General features: G+C 37.1%; 1 protein-coding gene across 2 annotated transcripts in view; it reads right to left on the bottom strand.

The window, feature by feature from the left end:
- eif3hb (eukaryotic translation initiation factor 3, subunit H, b) overlaps positions 1-21,609 on the bottom strand; it is a 77,628-nt gene that overhangs the window by 18,898 nt on the left and 37,121 nt on the right. For both annotated transcript variants that reach the window (XM_082185961.1, XM_082185962.1), the window contains exons 3-5: positions 11,357-11,524; positions 7,031-7,130; positions 2,982-3,131 (exon numbers count right to left, since the gene is read on the bottom strand). In XM_082185961.1, coding sequence (XP_082042087.1) covers positions 2,982-3,131; positions 7,031-7,130; positions 11,357-11,524 — 418 coding nt within the window. The remainder of the gene's footprint in view (positions 1-2,981; positions 3,132-7,030; positions 7,131-11,356; positions 11,525-21,609) is intronic.

The raw sequence follows: 21,609 nt of genomic DNA, 5'->3' as shown, positions 1-21,609 counted from the left end.
GTTGATTCAGCGTGAGCATGAGGTCAGTCACTAAAACAGGCACACTGAAAAAAACAGTAAGTAAAAATTACTGAATTTTTCTTTGGCAAGTTTTTGCACAAATATTGTTTTTGTAAATTTCACACGCATATTTTTTAAGTAAATTTCACATATGTGACCCTGGATCCGACACCAGTCACGAGTCGCACTGGTATATTTGTGGCAATAGTCAACAATACATTGTATGGGTAAAAATGATCGATTTTTCTTTTATGCCAAAAATCATTAGGATATTAAGTAAAGATTTTCTCAATGTTTCGATTTTATTTGCACCCTCAGATTCCAGATTTACAATAGTTGTATTGTACCAAATATTGTTCTATCCTAACAAACCATACATCAATGGAAAGCTTATTTATTCAGCTTTCAGATGATGTATAAATCTCAATTTCAAAAAATGACCCATGTGACTGGTTTTGTGGTCCAAGATGCCACACAACTGGGCAAGAGCAACTCATTTGATGCATTTGATATTAGAGTGAACTAAAAATAAAAAAATAAAAAAAAATTTGTTGCATGAAGTTAAATGAAAGTTAATAAAATAAAATAAAATAAAATTCAAATATTAATAAAAACTATAATCGTATCTTAATAATTCTAAAATAGCACTGGTTCGATGACACCATTGGTTTACAGTAATTTTAATATATTCCATTTTTAATATATTTTCAGCATCATCACTCCAGTCTTCAGTGTCACATGATCCTTCAGAAATCATTCTAATATGATGATTTGATGCTCAAGAAACATTTATGATTATTATCAATGTTGCTTCATATTTCTGTGGATTTTTTTCTGAATTATTTGATGAATAGAAAATTATGAATTTATTTTTTTTTTAAAGAAAAAATCGTACCAAACTATTGGAACGGTAATGTACATACACAGAAAAAATATGTAAAATTAAACTTCTGAAATACTATTTCATTGTGGAAATCTATCACAAAAGTCCTCACAAACTGAGACCTGTGGATTATTCTTAAACTCAGGAGCATTGCTAAAGATAAGCGGTTGTGCAGATGTTTGGATCTGAGATTGCAGATGTTTGGATCTGAGATTGCAGATGTTTGGATCTGAGATTGCAGATGTTCGATCTGAGATTGCAGATGTTTGGATCTGAGATTGCAGATGTTTGGATCTGAGATTGCAGATGTTCGATCTGAGATTGCAGATGTTTGGATCTGAGATTGCAGATGTTTGGATCTGAGATTGCAGATGTTCGATCTGAGATTGCAGATGTTTGGATCTGAGATTGCAGATGTTCGGATCTGAGATTGCAGATGTTCGATCTGAGATTGCAGATGTTCGATCTGAGATTGCTGATGTTTGGATCTGAGATTGCAGATGTTCGATCTGAGATTGCAGATGTTCGATCTGAGATTGCAGATGTTTGGATCTGAGATTGCAGATGTTTGGATCTGAGATTGCAGATGTTCGATCTGAGATTGCAGATGTTTGGATCTGAGATTGCAGATGTTTGGATCTGAGATTGCAGATGTTTGGATCTGAGATTGCAGATGTTTGGATCTGAGATTGCAGATGTTCGATCTGAGATTGCAGATGTTTGGATCTGAGATGGCAGATGTTCGATCTGAGATTGCAGATGTTCGATCTGAGATTGCAGATGTTCGATCTGAGATTGCTGATGTTTGGATCTGAGATTGCAGATGTTTGGATCTGAGATTGCAGATGTTTGGATCTGAGATTGCAGATGTTCGATGTGAGATTGCAGATGTTTGGATCTGAGATTGCAGATCTGAGATTGCAGATGTTTGGATCTGAGATTGCAGATGTTTGGATCTGAGATTGCAGATGTTCGATCTGAGATTGCAGATGTTTGGATCTGAAATTGCAGATGTTTGGATCTGAGATTGCAGATGTTCGATCTGAGATTGCAGATGTTTGGATCTGAGATTGCAGATCTGAGATTGCAGATGTTTGGATCTGAGATTGCAGATGTTTGGATCTGAGATTGCAGATGTTCGATCTGAGATTGCAGATGTTTGGATCTGAAATTGCAGATGTTTGGATCTGAGATTGCAGATGTTCGATCTGAGATTGCAGATGTTTGGATCTGAGATTGTAGATCTGAGATTGCAGATGTTTGGATCTGAGATTGCAGATGTTTGGATCTGAGATTGCAGATGTTGGATCTGAGATTGCTGAAGGCAGAGATGAGCTGCAGACGTGATGTTCTGGTGACAGTGCCGATGGTTCATAGGAAGAGATGAATTCAGCGCACAGTAAAACCCTCCCTGGAAATTGTGTCTTTAAATTCATCCCCACATTTGCTCTGTCAGATAAAGGTAAGCGATGTCTGGCTTCTGTCAGAGTCAGGAGTAAAGCTGCTTGTGAACCGTCACATCTGAATGTTCAAGAGGTAAAACGCCTCGCACAGATTCACAAAAGCCTTTTATTTAGACGGTCTGGAATGAAAGGCGTGAACATCAGCTGGACGACACTGACCTCTGACCTCTGATCAGCTCATCAGAGAAGAGTTACTGATGATGTGAGCGAGAATCATCGGGGAGATCTCACAGTTACACACGTGCTTATTCACATCAGTGTGTGTGTGTGTGTGTGTATGTGTGTGAGTGTGTGTGTGTGTGTGTGTGTTCAGACCTGCTGGAGAGGTTGAGGAGCTCGTGTTTATCAGCTGCAGTGTGTGTGTGTGTGTGTGTGTGTGTGTGTGTGTTCAGACCTGCTGGAGAGGTTGAGGAGCTCGTGTTTATCAGCTGCAGTGTGTGTGTGTGTGTGTGTGTGTGTGTGTGTGTGTGTTCAGACCTGCTGGAGAGGTTGAGGAGCTCGTGTTTATCAGCTGCAGTGTGTGTGTGTGTGTGTGTGTGTGTGTGTGTGTGTTCAGACCTGCTGGAGAGGTTGAGGAGCTCATGTTTATCAGCTGCAGTGTGTGTGTGTGTGTGTGTGTGTGTGTGTGTTCAGACCTGCTGGAGAGGTTGAGGAGCTCGTGTTTATCAGCTGCAGTGGATTTGTCCTCCAGTTCCCACAGGAGAACGCTGATGAGATGAGAGTTCTTGATGACAATCGGCACCTCCTCGAACATCTTCTCGAATCCCACGCTAGCTTTCTTCAGCCTGGACACACACAGAACACAGATCGACATGGACAAGCATCAGAATCTGGAAGCTTCAGGACGGGTCTTTTGGTTCGGGATGCAAATGTTCCAAACGAACAGAGTATTTTTTAACACCGCTGCACATGTGGAGCGTAACTCAAGAGTTTCCCTCTAGAATGGACAATATGGATATATTTGATGTTGCACACACTTCTACAGCTCATAGCTCATAAACCCCGCCCTCTCCATGAAGTCTAATGAACACGATGGAAACTAAACAATCAAATTACACTTTTTTCCAAAGATGTTTTCTGTCATGTTATGTAGTTTTTAATCACGCTGATGTAAGTTTAAGAGTTTGTCTTTTGATATAAGTTTGGTCTTAGTAAGTTATTTGATGCTATAAAAATGGGATGGGTTAGGGTTAGGGTTAGCAACCGTCATGATTGACAGCTGTGATTGACAGGTTCTCTAAACGAAGTCACTGAGGCACCAACGGACTGTTTTGGGGGATTTTCGGGAGGAGACTGGAACTTAAACTTTAATTTCCACATGTCCATAACTGTTTATTTCACACCGACAGAATGAGTTGTTCTGCGTTTCTGCAGGAGTGTGTGTGTGCGTGTGTGTGAGGGCAGGACCTTGATATCTTGGTGTCGTCCATCTTTTTTTACAGTCTATGGATTAAAGTTGTCAAACATGCAACGTGCTTTACATTAACTCTTTCCCCGCCAGTGACGGAATCGGCTCTCTGTGTTTTCACTGTTATACGGTAGGTGGTGCTGTTACGCAGCTTCTGAAAGAGTACAGACTCTCCGGATGAAAACACAGGAAAAAAAGGAGCAGAAACAAGCGATAAAAGCATTGCTTATGCACATTAGTCTTTAAAAAAACTCAATTTTCTCAGCTTTTTGTTCAAAATGTTGCTTTTTTATGAAACTCATCCACATTCAAGTGTTGATAAAAAGTTTTTGTTTAAAAGCATAGGCTCTGTTCTTTCTTTTGATATATTGCATGTTCAGATATGCATACAAACTAAATATTCTGGGGGCCATATTATAATCTGCAGTGTGTAGCAGCAATATTGGTAGACATTTTTTAAAGACAGACATAGTTTGTTAATTAAATGACTGTTTGATGTTAAAAAAGGATTGTTTTTTCCCTTGCAGTATCAAATAACGAACCAAAACTTAAAACTAAAAATCGAGGTAAAACCCGAAACATCATTTTTGTTTGCTATCACACACTTACTACACAAAATACGTCAAGTTTCCAGTGCTATTGTCAGTCCATATTGAAAGTGAAACGGCTGTGCGGAAATCCGAAGGACCAGGTTATGGCCACTGAGATTTCAAAGAGGGACAAAATGTCCTGTGGGACAATGATTTAAGTGGTACAAGTATGGCTATGAAAATGTTAGGGAAGGTTAATGCTAGGATGCCAGATGTGATCGTTTTTTGGATAGGCAAAATTAAAAAATACTTTCATCATGTTCAGTGCTATGTCATCTGGAGCACGCATGCATTTCTTGGATGTCGTTTATGGCTGGTTAAGTTACAGAGATCTCAAAATAAACTGATACGGTTGGGTTTAGGTTTTAATAGTTTTACACGTGTTGATGCTTCCCCTTTTAGACATCTTAACTGGTTACCTATAGAAAGCAGAGTTGTGCACTTTAATTTAAAGATGGTACACAAGATAATTGATAAAAGAGAAACACTGTTATAATACTAGGCAGAGTCTAATGGATATTAAAGTACATTATGTCGTTTCAAAACAATGTACGGTCGAACGTCTTTTGAATACTCAGGAAAGAGTTGCCTATAGATGTAAAGAGTATGTCAAATATGGTTGGTTATAGTATGAAAGTTAAAAGTTGGCTATTAGATAAGTTGTTTTAGTGATTCATTTGTATTAATGTTTTTGGGTGGATGTTAAATTGTGATGTATATTGGAAATGTGTGTTCTTATTGTAGTGTTGTAGGTATAACAGTATAACAGTATAACAGTATGCAGTGCCAAGATAACCTGTCTATATAGGAGTGAAGTTGTGCTTTACATCCACAATGGAAATAAGTTATGTTTAAACTATCCTTGACAAATGAGTGCATTTTTCACTATTATTTAGTCTAATAATCAAATCGAATCAAAATCCTGTTGCTCTTTGGGTATAAAGACAGAAACTCACATCGCTAGCTTGTTTTCTGTCGCTCATTAAGGTCTGCTTGTGGTCGGGACTCCTGTAATGAACTGATCACTCTAATTAAATGAGTGGATGATTTCAACTCTTCTCCATCACTAATCGCTCCATTAGACGAGCACTCGAGGCTGATTAGTCAACTGATTTCAAAGGCACTTTCTGAAAGGAGGATGAAGTCAACAAAGCAATGCGAGTCTGTGTGTGTGTGTGTGTGTGTGTGTGTGTGTGTGTGTGTGTGTGTGTGTGTGTGTGTGTGTGTGTGTGTGTGTGTGTGTGTGTGTGTGTGTGTTTGTGTGTGTGTGTGTGTGTGTCAAGCGTTTCTGACCAATCGACCCTTTATCCAGACTCTCAGCCAATCATTCCCCAATACCAATTATTCTAGGTTTTGTCGGCAAAAATATATAATAGCTTTAACAAATAAAATAAAAGCTATATGACATATTTATAAATGAATGTGTGAAGATTATATAATATTAAAATATAATACAACATAATATAATATATACATTTTGAAATATATATAATAATATATATAATAAAATAAATAAATATATATAAATATGTATATATATTATATACACATATATATGAATGACATCTTATAGCAAATAAAAGAAAAACTATAAAACATTTAGAATTAAATTTAGGAAGAATATATAATAAAAAATATAATATAATATAATATAATATAATATAATATAATATAATATAATATAATATAATATAATATAATATAATATAATATAATATCATAATCAATTTTGAAATTGGGCAACCCCATCTTTAACAAAAGAAAAGCTATAACAAAAGAAAAGCTATACAACACATTTAGAAATAAATTTAGGAAGAATATATAATAAAAAATGCAAATGTACTTTAATAATAAACATAGTATAATTTAAAGTAACATAGTATAATTGGACACATTTAGAAATAAATTTAGGAAGAATATATATTAAGAAATAAAAATAATAATATTATATAATAAATAAAACATAATATAATAAACTAAAAAAATAATATAATAATATAAAACATTTTGAATATAACAATATAATATAATATAATATAATATAATATAATATAATATAATATAATATAATATAATATAATATAATATAATAATACATTTTGAAACTGGGCAACCCCAATAAATAAATAAATATATCTTTGACAAAAGAAAAACTATACAACACATTTAGAAATAAATTTAGGAAGAATATATAATTAAAAATGTAAATGTACTTTAATAATAAACATAGTATAATATAAAATAATATATTATTATCTGACACATTTAGAAATAAATTTAGGAAGAATATATATTAATAAAAAATAATTATATTATATAATAAATAAAACATAATATAATAAAATAAACTAAAAATATAATATAATAATATAAAACATTTTGAATATAATATAATATAATATAATATAATATAAGAAATAAATTTAGGAAGAATATATATTAATAAAAAATAATTATATTATATAATAAATAAAACATAATATAATATAATAAACTAAAAATATAATATAATAATATAAAACATTTTGAATATAATATAATATAATATAATATAATATAATATAATGTAATGTAATGTAATGTAATGTAATGTAATGTAATGTAATGTAATGTAATGTATGTTGATTTTCCTAAAATAAATTTCTACTTTTGATATATTAGTCCACCTGCATAACTTCAGGCTTACCCCTCTGCTGAGAAGTCCTTCTCTTTACAGATCTCCATGAGTTTTGGGGTCAACCTGTACGCTTTCAGACACAACGAACCCTGTGCCGTCTTCAGAGGATCTACAGAGAAAGAGAGATAAAACATGGAAGACTTTTCAGAAGACAGCAGACGAGCTGAAGTGTTGAACACATCTAAGCTTCAGAAACAATACACATCTCTGGCAAGACCAAAAAAAAAAAAACCTAACAGCAATAAAGGCTTGTTTAACAACCGCATGAAAGGTCAAACTGAAGATTTAAAGTTTGAACAGATGCAGGAGATGTTAATCTACCAGGAGACTTAATCCACTGGCAGAAGCCTGACATTCTGAGTCAAAAAAAGCTTCATTAATATAGAAGATGGGCAAAAGATTGGCAGTCAGCTCTACCCGTTATCTGCTATACAAAGACAGGATTTACAGAGCGAATCCGTTCTGATATGAAATGCATTTAGACATTGTGGAAAAATGATTGTCTGTCTTTTCATACGGTCTTGAAACGTCCTTAACAATTGCACAAGAGCTAAAGACAACTCAAGGAGATCTCAAGATCTGTCAGACACACAGAGCTAGTCTTCTTCAAGAACCTGTTGAAAAGGTGAGGAATGAATCAATATCAGGTTTGAGGATGTATTTATGCTCCACTTCTGAGTGCCATGCACAATACTTCTGTAATAACAGTGTACACAACTTGAAATGAGAGTCAGACCTGTGCAGAAGAGCTAATGAGAATGGATCTGAAGTCAATCTGAGTGTCATATTCTCTCGAGTAGGTGCTTATTTCGAATAAGTAATTACTTCACGACTGCTATAAAGTATGTTGTATATGATATGAATGCATGTATGAATTTAATCCGAATGTATACATTCTCCATGTTGTCATTATCATGTGACCTAGCATCACATGTCATTCCCGCCATATGTGGACACTCCCTCTAATTAACAGGTTTGTTTATTTCCACTAACTAACTAAATAAATAAATAATTGTTCGTTTAGAAAGAGCACGAATCAGAAATATTATCACGAATGGTTCACTAGTGGACTTTTGAACGACTTCCTCTAATTAACCTGTTTTATTACTTCAACTCGACCCATTACTAACATAAAATCAAGCATACCGACATAATATTTCCTAAAAACTCTTTCTAAGAATTCCTTACATATCATTTGAAATTAAATGAAATAAATAAACAAACATTAATAAACAGAAGCATTTTCACTAATGTCATATTGTATAATATTAATAATAGCGCTAGGCAACAACTAATCGCGATTAATCGCATCCAAAATAAAAGTTTGTGTTTTCAAAATATATGTGTGTGTGTGTGTACTGTGTATCGTTATTTTGTATTTATAAATACGCAAACATGCATGTATATGTTTTTTGTTTGTTTGTTTGTTTTTTTAATGTTGTAACTTTGATGTACAGTATAATTGATGTAAATATATATGCAAACTTGGCTGCCTATCTTGGCCAGGACACTACAGTAAAAGAGATTTGAATCTCTTAAGTGAGTCTTCTCTCCTGGTTGAATAAAGCTAATTCAAATTAAATATATTTAAGAAAAAAATGTTATTTATATATGAAATATTTATATATAATATAAATTATGTGTATATATATATATATATATATATACATATACATATACAGTATATACACATGCAAACATTTCTTAAATATATACATGCATACGTGTGTATTTATATATACAAAATAATAAAACACACACATATATTATGTAAACACAAACTTTTATTTTGGATGCGATTAATCATGATTGATTGATGCCCAGCACTAATTAATAATAATAATAAATGAAAATGAATATGTGACCCTGGATCACAAAATCAGTCACGAGTCACATGGGTTTATTATTATTATTATTTATTATTATATATTAATACATTGTATGGGTCAAAATGATCGATTTTTCTTTTATGCCAAAAATCATGAGGATATTAAGTAAAGATCATGTTCAATGAAGATATTTTGTAAATTTCCTACCGTAAATATATAAAACATGTATTTCTGTGAGTGAATGCAGCACAATCGCCAACATAAATGAACAACTTTAAAGATGATTTTCTCAATGTTTCGATTTTTTTGCACCCTCAGATTCCAGATTTTCTAATAGTATCTCGACCAAATATTATCATATCCTGACAAACCATACATCAATGGAAAGCCTATTTATTCATGTATAAATCTCAATTTAAAAAACTGACCCATGTGACTGGTTTTGTGGTCAAAGGTCACATATAAGAATAAGAAATGGAATTGAATTATGAATGACAGTGAATGACTTAATTTGTGATAAAACCTTCAGTAATAAATCAGAAAGAATCCCAAAATATTTTTAAAAAAACATTTCACTAGTGGTCTCAACCCCACTAAATGACCATTTGCATTTAGCTTCTTTTTTCTTTTTTCTTTTATCCACCCACTTGTGTCGGAGAGCCTGAAGAACACATGAACCGCCGGCTCTCTGAATGCTCTCATTGTTGGTGCCTTCGCTCTCGGGGCCGGGTGGGGTTTCTGGCAGCTGAGAGGTGTCTGATATATTTTTAGTGAGGAGCGCCGGCCTGAAACCACGAGGAGGAGCTGAACAAACACTCTGATCGGGATCCACATCTGGCGAAGTCTGAGGAAACTTACAGACAGCGTGGACCACGACCACGAGCGCTGCGGAGAACAGTTAAAGTTTTGTGTTTACGTCTCCTTTCAATCCGAGTGTAATCCGAGATCGTTTCAGCGAGGAGGGCGAACACAAGTTTTGTTTGTGTGAGTTTAAGGGAAACGGATCTGAACTTTTGATTACACCTTGAATAGTCATGATTCAAGTGCACTAATCACAGCTTTCCTGTTGCTCAAACGGTAGAGCGCCGGCGCTTGCAACGTCAAGCTCATGGGTTCGATTCCTAGGGAAGAAGCAAGAACTGATAAGAATGTAAAATGTGTGCCTTGAAATGCAATGTAAGTCGCTTTGGATAAAAAGCGTCTGCCAAATGCATGTAAATTACAGTTAGGGTCACTTTGTGACAACATTGTGCGATATCTTTGTGTTGTCATGTGTGGATGCACCGTAAGGTTTGCTCATTTATTTCATTGTATAATACATGCAATGACAATTAAAGGAAATGAGTTGAATTGTAAAAGCAGCTGGTCTGACGGTTCCTGGGATTGGTGTGTGTCTGTGCCGGAGGATCCGGGTGTCCAGGTCCTGAATCCACTCCTGAAGACACACATCAGCTCTGCGATAGCAGGCTAAATAAACACCGGGAGGAAACCCTGTCTAGACGAGGCTGATACACACACCAGCCTCTGTTTACACAAGAGGAAAGCAGAGAGGGAGAGGGAGAGAGAGAGAGAGAGAGAGAGAGAGAGAGAGAGAGAGAGAGAGAGAGAGGGAGAGAGGGAGAGAGGGAGAGGGAGAGAGAGGGAGAGGGAGAGAGAGAGAGAGAGAGAGAGAGAGAGAGAGAGAGAGAGAGAGAGAGAGAGAGAGAGAGAGAGAGGAGAGAGAGGGAGAGAGAGAGGAGAGGGAGGGGAGGGAGGGAGGGGGGAGAGAGAGAGGGAGAGAGGAGGGAGGGGGGGAGGGGGGAGGGAGAGAGAGGGAGAGAGAGGGAGAGAGAGAGGGAGAGAGGGAGAGAGAGAGGGAGAGAGGGAGAGAGGGAGAGGGGGGGAGGGGGGAGAGAGAGAGGGAGAGAGGGAGAGAGGGAGAGAGAGAGGGAGAGAGAGAGGGGGGGAGAGAGGGGGAGAGAGAGGGGGAGAGAGGGGGAGAGAGAGAGAGAGAGAGAGAGGGGAGAGAGAGAGAGAGAGAGAGAGAGAGAGAGAGGGAGAAGCAGTGCAGTAGGAAAGAAGTGTGTGTGTGTGTGTGTGTGTGTGTGTTTGGATGAGGGTGCTGAAATATGCTCTCTCTCTCTCTCTGTGTGTGTGTGTGTGTATGTATGTATGTGTAGTAGATAGAAAGATAGCTAGAAAAATAGCTAGAAAGATAGATCCTTCAGAAATCATTCTAATATGATGATTTGATGATCAAGAAACATTTCTGATTATTATGAATGTTAATAAATGCTTCATATTTTTGTGGCCAATTTTTCCCCCAGGAATCTTTGATAAATAGAAGGTTCAAAACTTGCATTTATCTGAAATAAAAAAAATTTGCAACAAAATAAAAATTCTTTACTGTCACTTTTGATCAATGTAATAATGTGTGCTCTTGCTAAATAAATAAATAAAATCTTTGATAAATTCGGATCTGGTTGTACTGTATGAGCGCATGCTGACTGACAGAGGAGAGCCGTACCGTATATGAGCACGACGGACTCCTCGATGGCGTGCTGGTAACTGAACTGAGAGTCCAGGAGAGCCCGGCTCACGAAAGACCCGTAGAAGGTGGACTGGTACCAACCCACGTGAAGATGATCGATGTTCACATGACGCAAGCTCCTCATCATCTCCATCTGATACTGAACTACAGGAGAAGACACAGCAAGCAGAGGCGTACGGGTGAGAGGCGTACGGGTGAGAGAAGTACGGGTGAGAGAAGTACGGGTGAGAGGCGTACGGGTGAGAGAAGTACGGGTGAGAGAAGTACGGGTGAGAGAAGTATGGGTGAGGCGTACGGGTGAGAGGCGTACGGGTGAGAGAAGTACGGGTGAGAGAAGTACGGGTGAGAGAAGTATGGGTGAGAGGCGTACGGGTGAGAGAAGTATGGGTGAGAGGCGTACGGGTGAGAGGCGTACGGGTGAGAGAGGTGAGAGAAGTACGGGTGAGAGAAGTATGGGTGAGAGGCGTACGGGTGAGAGGCGTACGGGTGAGAGGCGTACGGGTGAGAGAGGTGAGAGAAGTACGGGTGAGAGGCGTACGGGTGAGAGAAGTACGGGTGAGAGAAGTACGGGTGAGAGGCGTACGGGTGAGAGAAGTACGGGTGAGAGGCGTACGGGTGAGAGAGGTGAGAGAAGTACGGGTGAGAGGCGTACGGGTGAGAGAAGTACGGGTGAGAGAAGTACGGGTGAGAGGCGTACGGGTGAGAGGCGTACGGGTGAGAGAAGTACGGGTGAGAGAAGTACGGGTGAGAGAGGTGAGAGAAGTACGGGTGAGAGGCGTACGGGTGAGAGAAGTACGGGTGAGAGGCGTACGGGTGAGAGAGGTGAGAGAAGTACGGGTGAGAGGCGTACGGGTGAGAGAAGTATGGGTGAGAGGCGTACGGGTGAGAGGCGTACGGGTGAGAGAAGTACGGGTGAGAGAAGTACGGGTGAGAGAGGTGAGAGAAGTACGGGTGAGAGGCGTACGGGTGAGAGAAGTACGGGTGAGAGGCGTACGGGTGAGAGAAGTACGGGTGAGAGAAGTATGGGTGAGAGAAGTATGGGTGAGAGAAGTACGGGTGAGAGAAGTACGGGTGAGAGAGGTGAGAGAAGTACGGGTGAGAGGCGTACGGGTGAGAGAAGTATGGGTGAGAGAAGTACGGGTGAGAGAAGTACGGGTGAGAGAAGTACGGGTGAGAGAAGTACGGGTGAGAGGCGTACGGGTGAGAGAAGTACGGGTGAGAGAAGTACGGGTGAGAGAAGTACGGGTGAGAGAAGTACGGGTGAGAGAGGTGAGAGAAGTACGGGTGAGAGAAGTACGGGTGAGAGAAGTACGGGTGAGAGAAGTACGGGTGAGAGAAGTACGGGTGAGAGAAGTATGGGTGAGGCGTACGGGTGAGAGAAGTACGGGTGAGAGAAGTATGGGTGAGGCGTACGGGTGAGAGAAGTATGGGTGAGAGGCGTACGGGTGAGAGAAGTATGGGTGAGAGAAGTACGGGTGAGAGGCGTACGGGTGAGAGAAGTACGGGTGAGAGAAGTACGGGTGAGAGAAGTACGGGTGAGAGAAGTACGGGTGAGAGAAGGCTTGAGTCTCATTCTGAGGATGAAGAACATGCAGACCCTGAGAGGAAACTCTCTCACAGATCAAATCACGGGTTCACTGTCAGTTATCGAGCCGGTAAGGGTCGGGATTCGACCCGGTCTGGGGAACAATATTCCACCAATGTGGGTTTTTAGCTGTGAATATCAATATTGTCTAATTGAAGATTATGATATTTTGCCCCAATATGCAATTGCTGTTAATATGAAAATCATTATGCACAAACAAATACTAGAACATTAAAATAAAGTAAGAATACTTAATTATGAATACACCACTAAAAAAATTTAAATAAAGCAAAGACAAGTTTTTGGTTATTACAGTGCAAAAAAATTATAATATTATTCTTAATTTGATATCTTTGTTTCCAAGTAAAAGTTCAAAGATAATAATAATAATAAGAAGAAGAAGAAGAAGAAGAAGAAGAAGAAGAAGAAGAAGAAGAAGAAGAAGAAGAAGAAGAAGAAGAAGAAGAAGAAGAAGAAGCAATAATTAAAATTAATTATATATATATATATATATATATACACTCACCTAAAGGATTATTAGGGACACCATACTAATACTGTGTTTGACCCCCTTTCGCCTTCAGAACTGCCTTAATTCTACGTGGCATTGATTCAACAAGGTGCTGAAAGCATTCTTTAGAAATGTTGGCCCATATTGATAGGATAGCATCTTGCAGTTGATGGAGATTTGTGGGATGCACATCCAGGGCACGAAGCTCCCGTTCCACCACATCCCAAAGATGCTCTATTGGGTTGAGATCTGGTGACTGTGGGGGCCATTTTAGTACAGTGAACTCATTGTCATGTTCAAGAAACCAATTTGAAATGATTCGAGGTTTGTGACATGGTGCATTATCCTGCTGGAAGTAGCCATCAGAGGATGGGGTACATGGTGGTCATAAAGGGATGGACATGGTCAGAAACAATGCTCAGGTAGGCCGTAGCATTTAAATGATGCCCAATTGGCACTAAGGGGCCTAAAGTGTGCCAAGAAAACATCCCCCACACCATTACACCACCACCACCAGCCTGCACAGTGGTAACAAGGCATGATGGATCCATGTTCTCATTCTGTTTACGCCAAATTCTGACTCTACCATCTGAATGTCTCAACAGAAATCGAGACTCATCAGACCAGGCAACATTTTTCCAGTCTTCAACTGTCCAATTTTGGTGAGCTTGTGCAAATTGTAGCCTCTTTTTCCTATTTGTAGTGGAGATGAGTGGTACCCGGTGGGGTCTTCTGCTGTTGTAGCCCATCCGCCTCAAGGTTGTGCGTGTTGTGGCTTCACAAATGCTTTGCTGCATACCTCGGTTGTAACGAGTGGTTATTTCAGTCAAAGTTGCTCTTCTATCAGCTTGACTCAGTCGGCCCATTCTCCTCTGACCTCTAGCATCAACAAGGCATTTTCGCCCACAGGACTGCCGCATACTGGATGTTTTTCCCTTTTCACACCATTCTTTGTAAACCCTAGAAATGTTTGTGCGTGAAAATCCCAGTAACTGAGCAGATTGTGAAATACTCAGACCGGCCCGTCTGGCACCAACAACCATGCCACGCTCAAAATTGCTTAAATCACCTTTCTTTCCCATTCTGACATTCAGTTTGGAGTTCAGGAGATTGTCTTGACCAGGACCACATCCCTAAATGCATTGAAGCAACTGCCATGTGATTGGATGATTAGATAATTGCATTAATGAGAAATTGAACAGGTGTTCCTAATAATCCTTTAGGTGAGTGTATATACATATACATTTAAATTATATATATATATATATATATATATATATATATACACATTTAAATTATATATATATATATATATATATTTATTTAAATTATATATGTATGTAATTAATACTTATTTAAATTATATCATTATTAAATTACTATAATAACTACTGATAATGACATTATTAATATTGTCATTAAGCATGCTTAAAGACAACTTTATCTGAGAAACAAAATTACAATTAAAAAAAATATATATTCTATATAAGTATAAATAATGTCAGAAATTAATTTCAGAAATAAAATTAATTAAGTGAATTTTAGCTTCACTGCCAGACCATGGTAAATGTTTGCTTTTGCCGTATGAGAAAAAGCTCTGTCGATATCCTCTTAAACTATTATTTTAAAATCCATATGCACAATTTAGCACATTAATATTTGGATGTCTTCATATTCAGAAGGATTTTAAGATTAAGTTAGGATGAGTAAGGACAAACAAAGGTAATCTTATTTAAATCCACAAATGATTAAATATCAGTCCGCTCACGTTCTGTGCTTCAGAAACATGTAAAAACGCATATTTTTCTGTTCTAGCAAATGCATGAAAAACTTAGTGAATTGATAATAAACTCTGTACTATTTCTCCCAAACAAAAGTGTCATGCAAGTCATGCATGCATCATATTCAACGTATGTGTGTAAAATGTGTGTAATGTTAGTAAAAAGAAGTTATTGACAAGCTGATAAACTGGAGTATTGAAACACTCTCGTAAAGGGCATGTTGCACAAGTCTAAGAAGACATGATAAAAATGTTGATAAGTACAACATAATCGTGCATTTGTGCATTTATGGAGCGCTGGGATTCCCGTCAACCCTGGAAACTTCCAGCCAAACACAGCCAACGACTACAGATAGCGATAACTGTACAAACACAGACACATTCACTCCTCGGCTGAGCCGGACAACAGTTTCCATCTCGTGTGCCAAGAGTCCTGACGTCCGGAAAACACTCCCTCTGACAATTCAAAGGCCATTCGGTTTCATCCCGAATGCAAAAGGGAGATAGCATGATTATTAACGTCAAGGACGAGCACAACAAGGGTCTTCGTTTTATTACAAGAGCCCGAGAGTCTCGTAAGATACATTCAATAAAGAAGCGCTCCTCTCTCTCTCTCTCTCGTGAGAAAACATCTGCGATATGAAGACTAGCCGTAGGACAGAAGGCAAAAGAAAGAATTAAAGTAATCAAATGCTTGATCCTTTGGGGGGCGAGCACATCTCTGAGAGGAAGTGTGTGTGAGAAGAGGGACCAAAAACAAACGACTGGATACTTCAAAAAGCAGCGTTGCATTCCAGCGCTCGGCCAAACCAGATTCTGCAAGGACAAATGAGTTGCATGAGGATAAAAAAACGATGTAAAATGCACAAACCCAAACCCCCTAAAACACTTGAAACAACAACACAAAAAACAAGATAATGAGAGTCTAGCTGATGGCATCCTGTAATTAAATGGATTTTCATATGGAAAAAAACAACACTCTAAAAAAAATATATAAAACAAGGCCAAACCCACCGAATTTCTTTCTTTCTTTGCATGATCCGAGACCTCCTTAACTCTCTGACTTCTTCTGTGGACACTTCAAATGTTGTGGTTTCGAGACAGAAAAACAAGCAGATGCTGTAGACGCCTCCGTCTCTAAGCGCTAATGTTAAAGTGAGTGCAACTAAAAACAGAAAAGAGTGAAATTAAACGTCACCCTCCTTCACCCAGAGGTCAGAACTGTGAACGGAATGGCTTTTGCTCGTACTTGAATCGCCGCGGCTTGTTGTGGAGAAATGTGCTTTTCTCGAAGCAACCGAAACGTGCAATTTTCACCTAGCAAACTCTAAAACTGAAGAAAAAACAGACAAGAATATAATAGTCTCAACTTTAGCGTGGGCAAGCAATCACTCAACACACTCGAAACATGTTAGTGATCGCACAGAAAAGCCCTATTATAGTGATTTACTTCTGAAAAATGTCTTTTTTAGTCATGCATTTTGTATCCAAATTAACCAGAAGGAAACCCAATGTACTTTTCAATCCTTCTTTCTTTCTTTCACGGGAACAGCCCCGACATTTTTTATATTTCTCCTATATCATCTACAACTGTGGTCATTTAAAAGTAACCAGAACACGACCTCAAACGAAATGAGTCAACGAAAGTAATAAAGAAAGAGAACAGACCCAGCGTGAGTCAGCTGACAGCTCACCATGTGACTGTTTCTAATGTCTCAAAGGCGTATATATATATATATTTAAAACAGGCCTGCGTTGCGTTAATCGGCTCATGAGCTCACATAGGCCCCGTCCCAAATGGCACCCCAGTTTACACTTTGTTTGAAGCATGGCCTGCTGGGTAATCGTCCAGTGTAAAAGGGCACATCGTGCCTTTCGTGAGCACCTTAAAATGTCAAACGGGACACCCCATGGCCACAAACACACATCAAGAGCAGCATTTGGGATGGGGACCAGAGGCATTCTGGGATAGACGTGAATGCAGAAAGGACTTTTATTTTGGAAAACGATGAAAAGCATCATTATGCCAAAATCTGGAGATCAAAGGAACTATTTTTTACTCTATAAAATCTAAGTTTAAAAAAATATATATAATTAGTGATAAATCTTCAGTGATTATAAACAAATTAATTAAGATTAATACAATATTTATTGGCTGAATAAAATGTTAAAATGTGCAAAATTAATCTGTTTTTCCTTTTCTTTTTTAGAACATTTTGATTGATAATTAGTTAAAAGCAAATGAATAATAATTATTAATAAAACATTTATTGGCTGAATAAAATGTTCAAAATTAATCTGTCTTTTTCTCAATAAAACAAACATTTTGAATAATAATTAGCAATAAATATTCAATGATTATTAGCAAATGAATAATGATTATTAATAAAACACTTATCAGCTGAATAATATGTTCAAAATGTGCAAAATGAACCTGTTTTTTTAAACGGAACATTCTGAATGATAATTCGTGATAAATATTCAATAATCATCAACAAATGAACAAAGTTTATTAATAAAACATTTATTGGCTGAATTTTTTTTTCAAAATGTGCAAAATGAACTTGTTTTTCCTCAATAAAATAGAACATTTTAAATGATAATTGGTGATAAATAGCTAAGGATTATTAGCAAATGAGTAATGGTTATTAATAAAACATTTATTGGCTGAATAAAATGTTCAAAATGTGCAAAATGAACTTGTTTTTCCTCAATAAAATAGAACATTTTAAATGATAATTGGTGATAAATAGCTATTATTAGCAAATGAGTAATGATCATTAATAAAACATTTATTGGCTGAATAAAATGTTCAAAATGTGCAAAATGAACTTGTTTTTCCTCAATAAAATAGAACATTTTAAATGATAATTGGTAATAAATAGCTAAGGATTATTAGCAAATGAGAAATGATTATTAATAAAACATTTATAGGCTGAATGAAATGTTTCGAAATGAGCCTGGCCACCATGGCACTAGTTGCTCTTTTTCCCACAGATGTTCAGGATAAATAGATAAACATGTGTCCGGCTCCTGGAGCACTAATGAGAGTCTCCGTCTCACTCTTGATCTGTCTTCATCTCTTGGTCCTGTTCTTCATTTCTTTCCCCCTGTTTTCTGATACAAGGCTCCAGTGTCACAGACTTGAGAGATAGATTCAGACAGTGACAGCTTGTCAGGTCTCTGCGACAGACCCACTTCTGCACTCAAAACGCATGCAAATTAAAGATTCACCCAGAAGCAAAAAATTCAAGGAATGCAACAGTATTACATTTCTGACCAATACCAATATTATTTTCATATTATTTAAGGCCACAGTGAAATTCTATACTATTTAGTCCAAATAAATAATAAATAAAATGCAATACATAAAAATAAATATTTGGAGTTTGATATGATTTTTTTTATTGACTTTTCTTTTTTAAAAAAAGAAAAAAGAAAAGTCTAAGATGCACCAAGGCTGCATTTATTTAATAAAAAAAATACAATAAAAACATTAATACTGTGAAAAATGATAATTATTGAGTTATTGATATTAAGTGAGCATTAGATGGTGGCAAAGGTAAATGTAAAAAGGTAAAATGAAAAGAAAAAAAAAGAAATTAGCATGCACAATTAAATATGCAATATCACCTGATACCATAAAATAAAATAAAAACTCTAATATCAACAACTGATATGATATCGATCTGTAGAAAATTCTGCCATCATTCACTCTCCCTCGTGTCGTTTGAAATGCATTACATATTTCTGTGGAACGCAAAAGGAAATGTTATAAGCAATGTTCATTCTCCTCTTTCAAGGGCTTTCAAGATTCAAAAAGCCTCTTTTCTGCAAGCTTTCTTGTTTTCATGATGGATATACACATGAACTGTTCTTTTTTCTTGAGCCTGCAAGCTAACGTCACAACATCCGTTCAGTGTTGACTGTGTACTATGTTCATCCTATTGATGAGAACATTCGGAAATAGCAGACATGTCATAGCTGAGGTCATACCTGCACGTTGCACCAATCTACACAAGGATGTGAAGCAGTAAAAGTTCAAAATAATAAAGCACAGAAAGCTAGGTTCAGGCGTAGAGCAATGGCGCCACCTAGTGTGAGCTCTTTCCTGCCCAGTGCTGATTAAAGCAGAACCTCCACTTGCAAATCTGTGCGATCTGCAGAGGCAATCACATGTAAACACACAAACAAGCAAGTAATCAGTGGGGCAAATAAAACAAACAAGCGTGCCACTGGTTTCCATAATTCATAAAATACAGCATAAATTGAATTTTGATCAATCAAGAGACATTCCAGGCTGTTTGTGTAAGGTCTTAAGCTTGTCAAAGCCTGTAAAAGTCAAAGACAGTGTCAATACGTCCCCAGCGTTTAATAGCATGATGTCCTAAGGCCTTTCTCTCTGCTAGGCTGAACTAAGCTGTCGAAACCCCTTCAGCGCTCGCTGTATCTCTCTCTCTCTCCGTTACTCCCTGCCTCCTAATTACACCAGAGGAATCATGTACAGCAAATCACAAGCCCCGCCCACCTGTCAATCATATTTCTGCTGAGCAGCGAGGAGATGGAGAAGCAAAAGAGAGATAAAGGAGATCAACATCTCCAACCCTTTCTCTTTCACATCACACATTTATTGTTTTGATTCAATATTTATACCAGGCTTATTATAGGAAATTAAACCATTAAAAAAAAATGTTTGATATGCAATATAAAAAAATATATTATAATAATAAAAAAATATTAAAAAAAAAATATATATATATGCATATGCAAAAATATGCATATGCACAGCTATAGATTAAAAGCAGGGATGAGCAGGAAGGCTAGAAGGTTCATATCAAATGTGCCTATTCATTTATTCAAAATACATAAAAAATGCAATTCATAAAGTCTGGGGTCGGTAACATATTTATTCATGTTTTTATAATAAGTCTCTTCTGCTCACCAAAGCTGCATTTACTTGATCCAAAGTAGATCAGTAGAAATAGTAATATTGTGAAATAGTATTACAAATGAAAATAACTGTTCTATTTGAAAATATTGTAAAATGTAATTTATTCCTGTGATCAAAGCTGAATTTTCAGCATCATTACTCCAGTCTTCAGTGTCACATGATCCTTCAGAAATCATTCTAATATGATGATTTGATGCTCAAGGAACATTTATAATTATTATCAGGGTTGAAAACAGTTGTGCTGCTTCATATTTTTGTGGAAACCGTGAATCTTTGAAGAATAGAAAGTACAACACAAAAAAAACAGCACTGATTTGAAATAAAAAAAATCTTTGTAATAATGTTTTTTTTAAAAAGAATCTATTTTAGCAAAATTTCTTCACTGAAAATTTAATCATTTGAAATTTTTGCTCACCAAATTAAAGTCATATGGTCAAAGCACCATGCATAAAAAAATAAAACAGCAAATGGTATCATAAGTTGCATAAAATATCAAATAATGTCCCCTTTTTTATGACAAGGCAAGGTTAAATCGGGTTGTAACATTTCATGTGGTGTGATACTCCATATGAATCAATAAATTCATGTTTAAAAAAAAAAAGTTTTTACCTTGACAAATATTTTTTAAGATATGTAGTGTACACTCACATGTATTCAAAGTGTAAGGAAAATAAAAATGTTGTGCTGTGTGATAAAACTGCACATTTTAGAGTGATCTTTTATTGTGGCCAGCCTAAGGCACACCTGTGCAAGAATCATGCTATCTTGATATGCCACACCTGTGAGGTGGATGGATTATCTCGGCAAAAGAGAAGTGCTCACTAACACAGATTTAGACAGATTTGTGAACAATATTTGAGAGAAATAGGCCTTTTGTGTACATAGAAAAAGTCTTAGATCTTTGAGTTCAGCTCATGAAAAATGGGGGCAAAAACAAAAGCTTTGCGTTTATAATTTTGTTCAGTGTATAAACTGCTCTTGAAAATGGCATTTTACCATAACCATAACAGGAATACAAATAGTGCATTTCCCTAAAATAGGAACTGGAGGGATCCAGGCTGTACGGAAGTCTGATTCCCCGATGTTAAAGAGATAACCTGAAGCTGATGTCTAGCCGAGCGCGACCAAAGTGAGCCTCAGCGAGAAGCTCGTATCCATCACTTAGTTGCCGCTTTCTGTCAGACGCCCTATTTTATGACACAAGGGGTCCCACAAAAAATAATGTGGTGAATCACACACAGCACACAGTGTTCCAGTGCTAGTGAACAGCCTGTGGTGAGGAAGGCAGGGAGGCTCCCTGTGGCGATAAACCCGGTTCTTTGGAGAACTTTGGGCCCTTAAAGTCAGCCAACTCATGTTAAGGCCAAAAACAGTCAGTCAGAACCCTTGGAGAACACAAACT

Source organism: Leuciscus leuciscus (assembly GCF_965113295.1).
Source record: "Leuciscus leuciscus genome assembly, chromosome: 12".
Lineage (NCBI taxonomy): Eukaryota > Metazoa > Chordata > Actinopteri > Cypriniformes > Leuciscidae > Leuciscus > Leuciscus leuciscus.
Note: the sequence above shows the minus strand (reverse complement) of the source record. Positions and strands in the feature narration are given on the sequence as shown.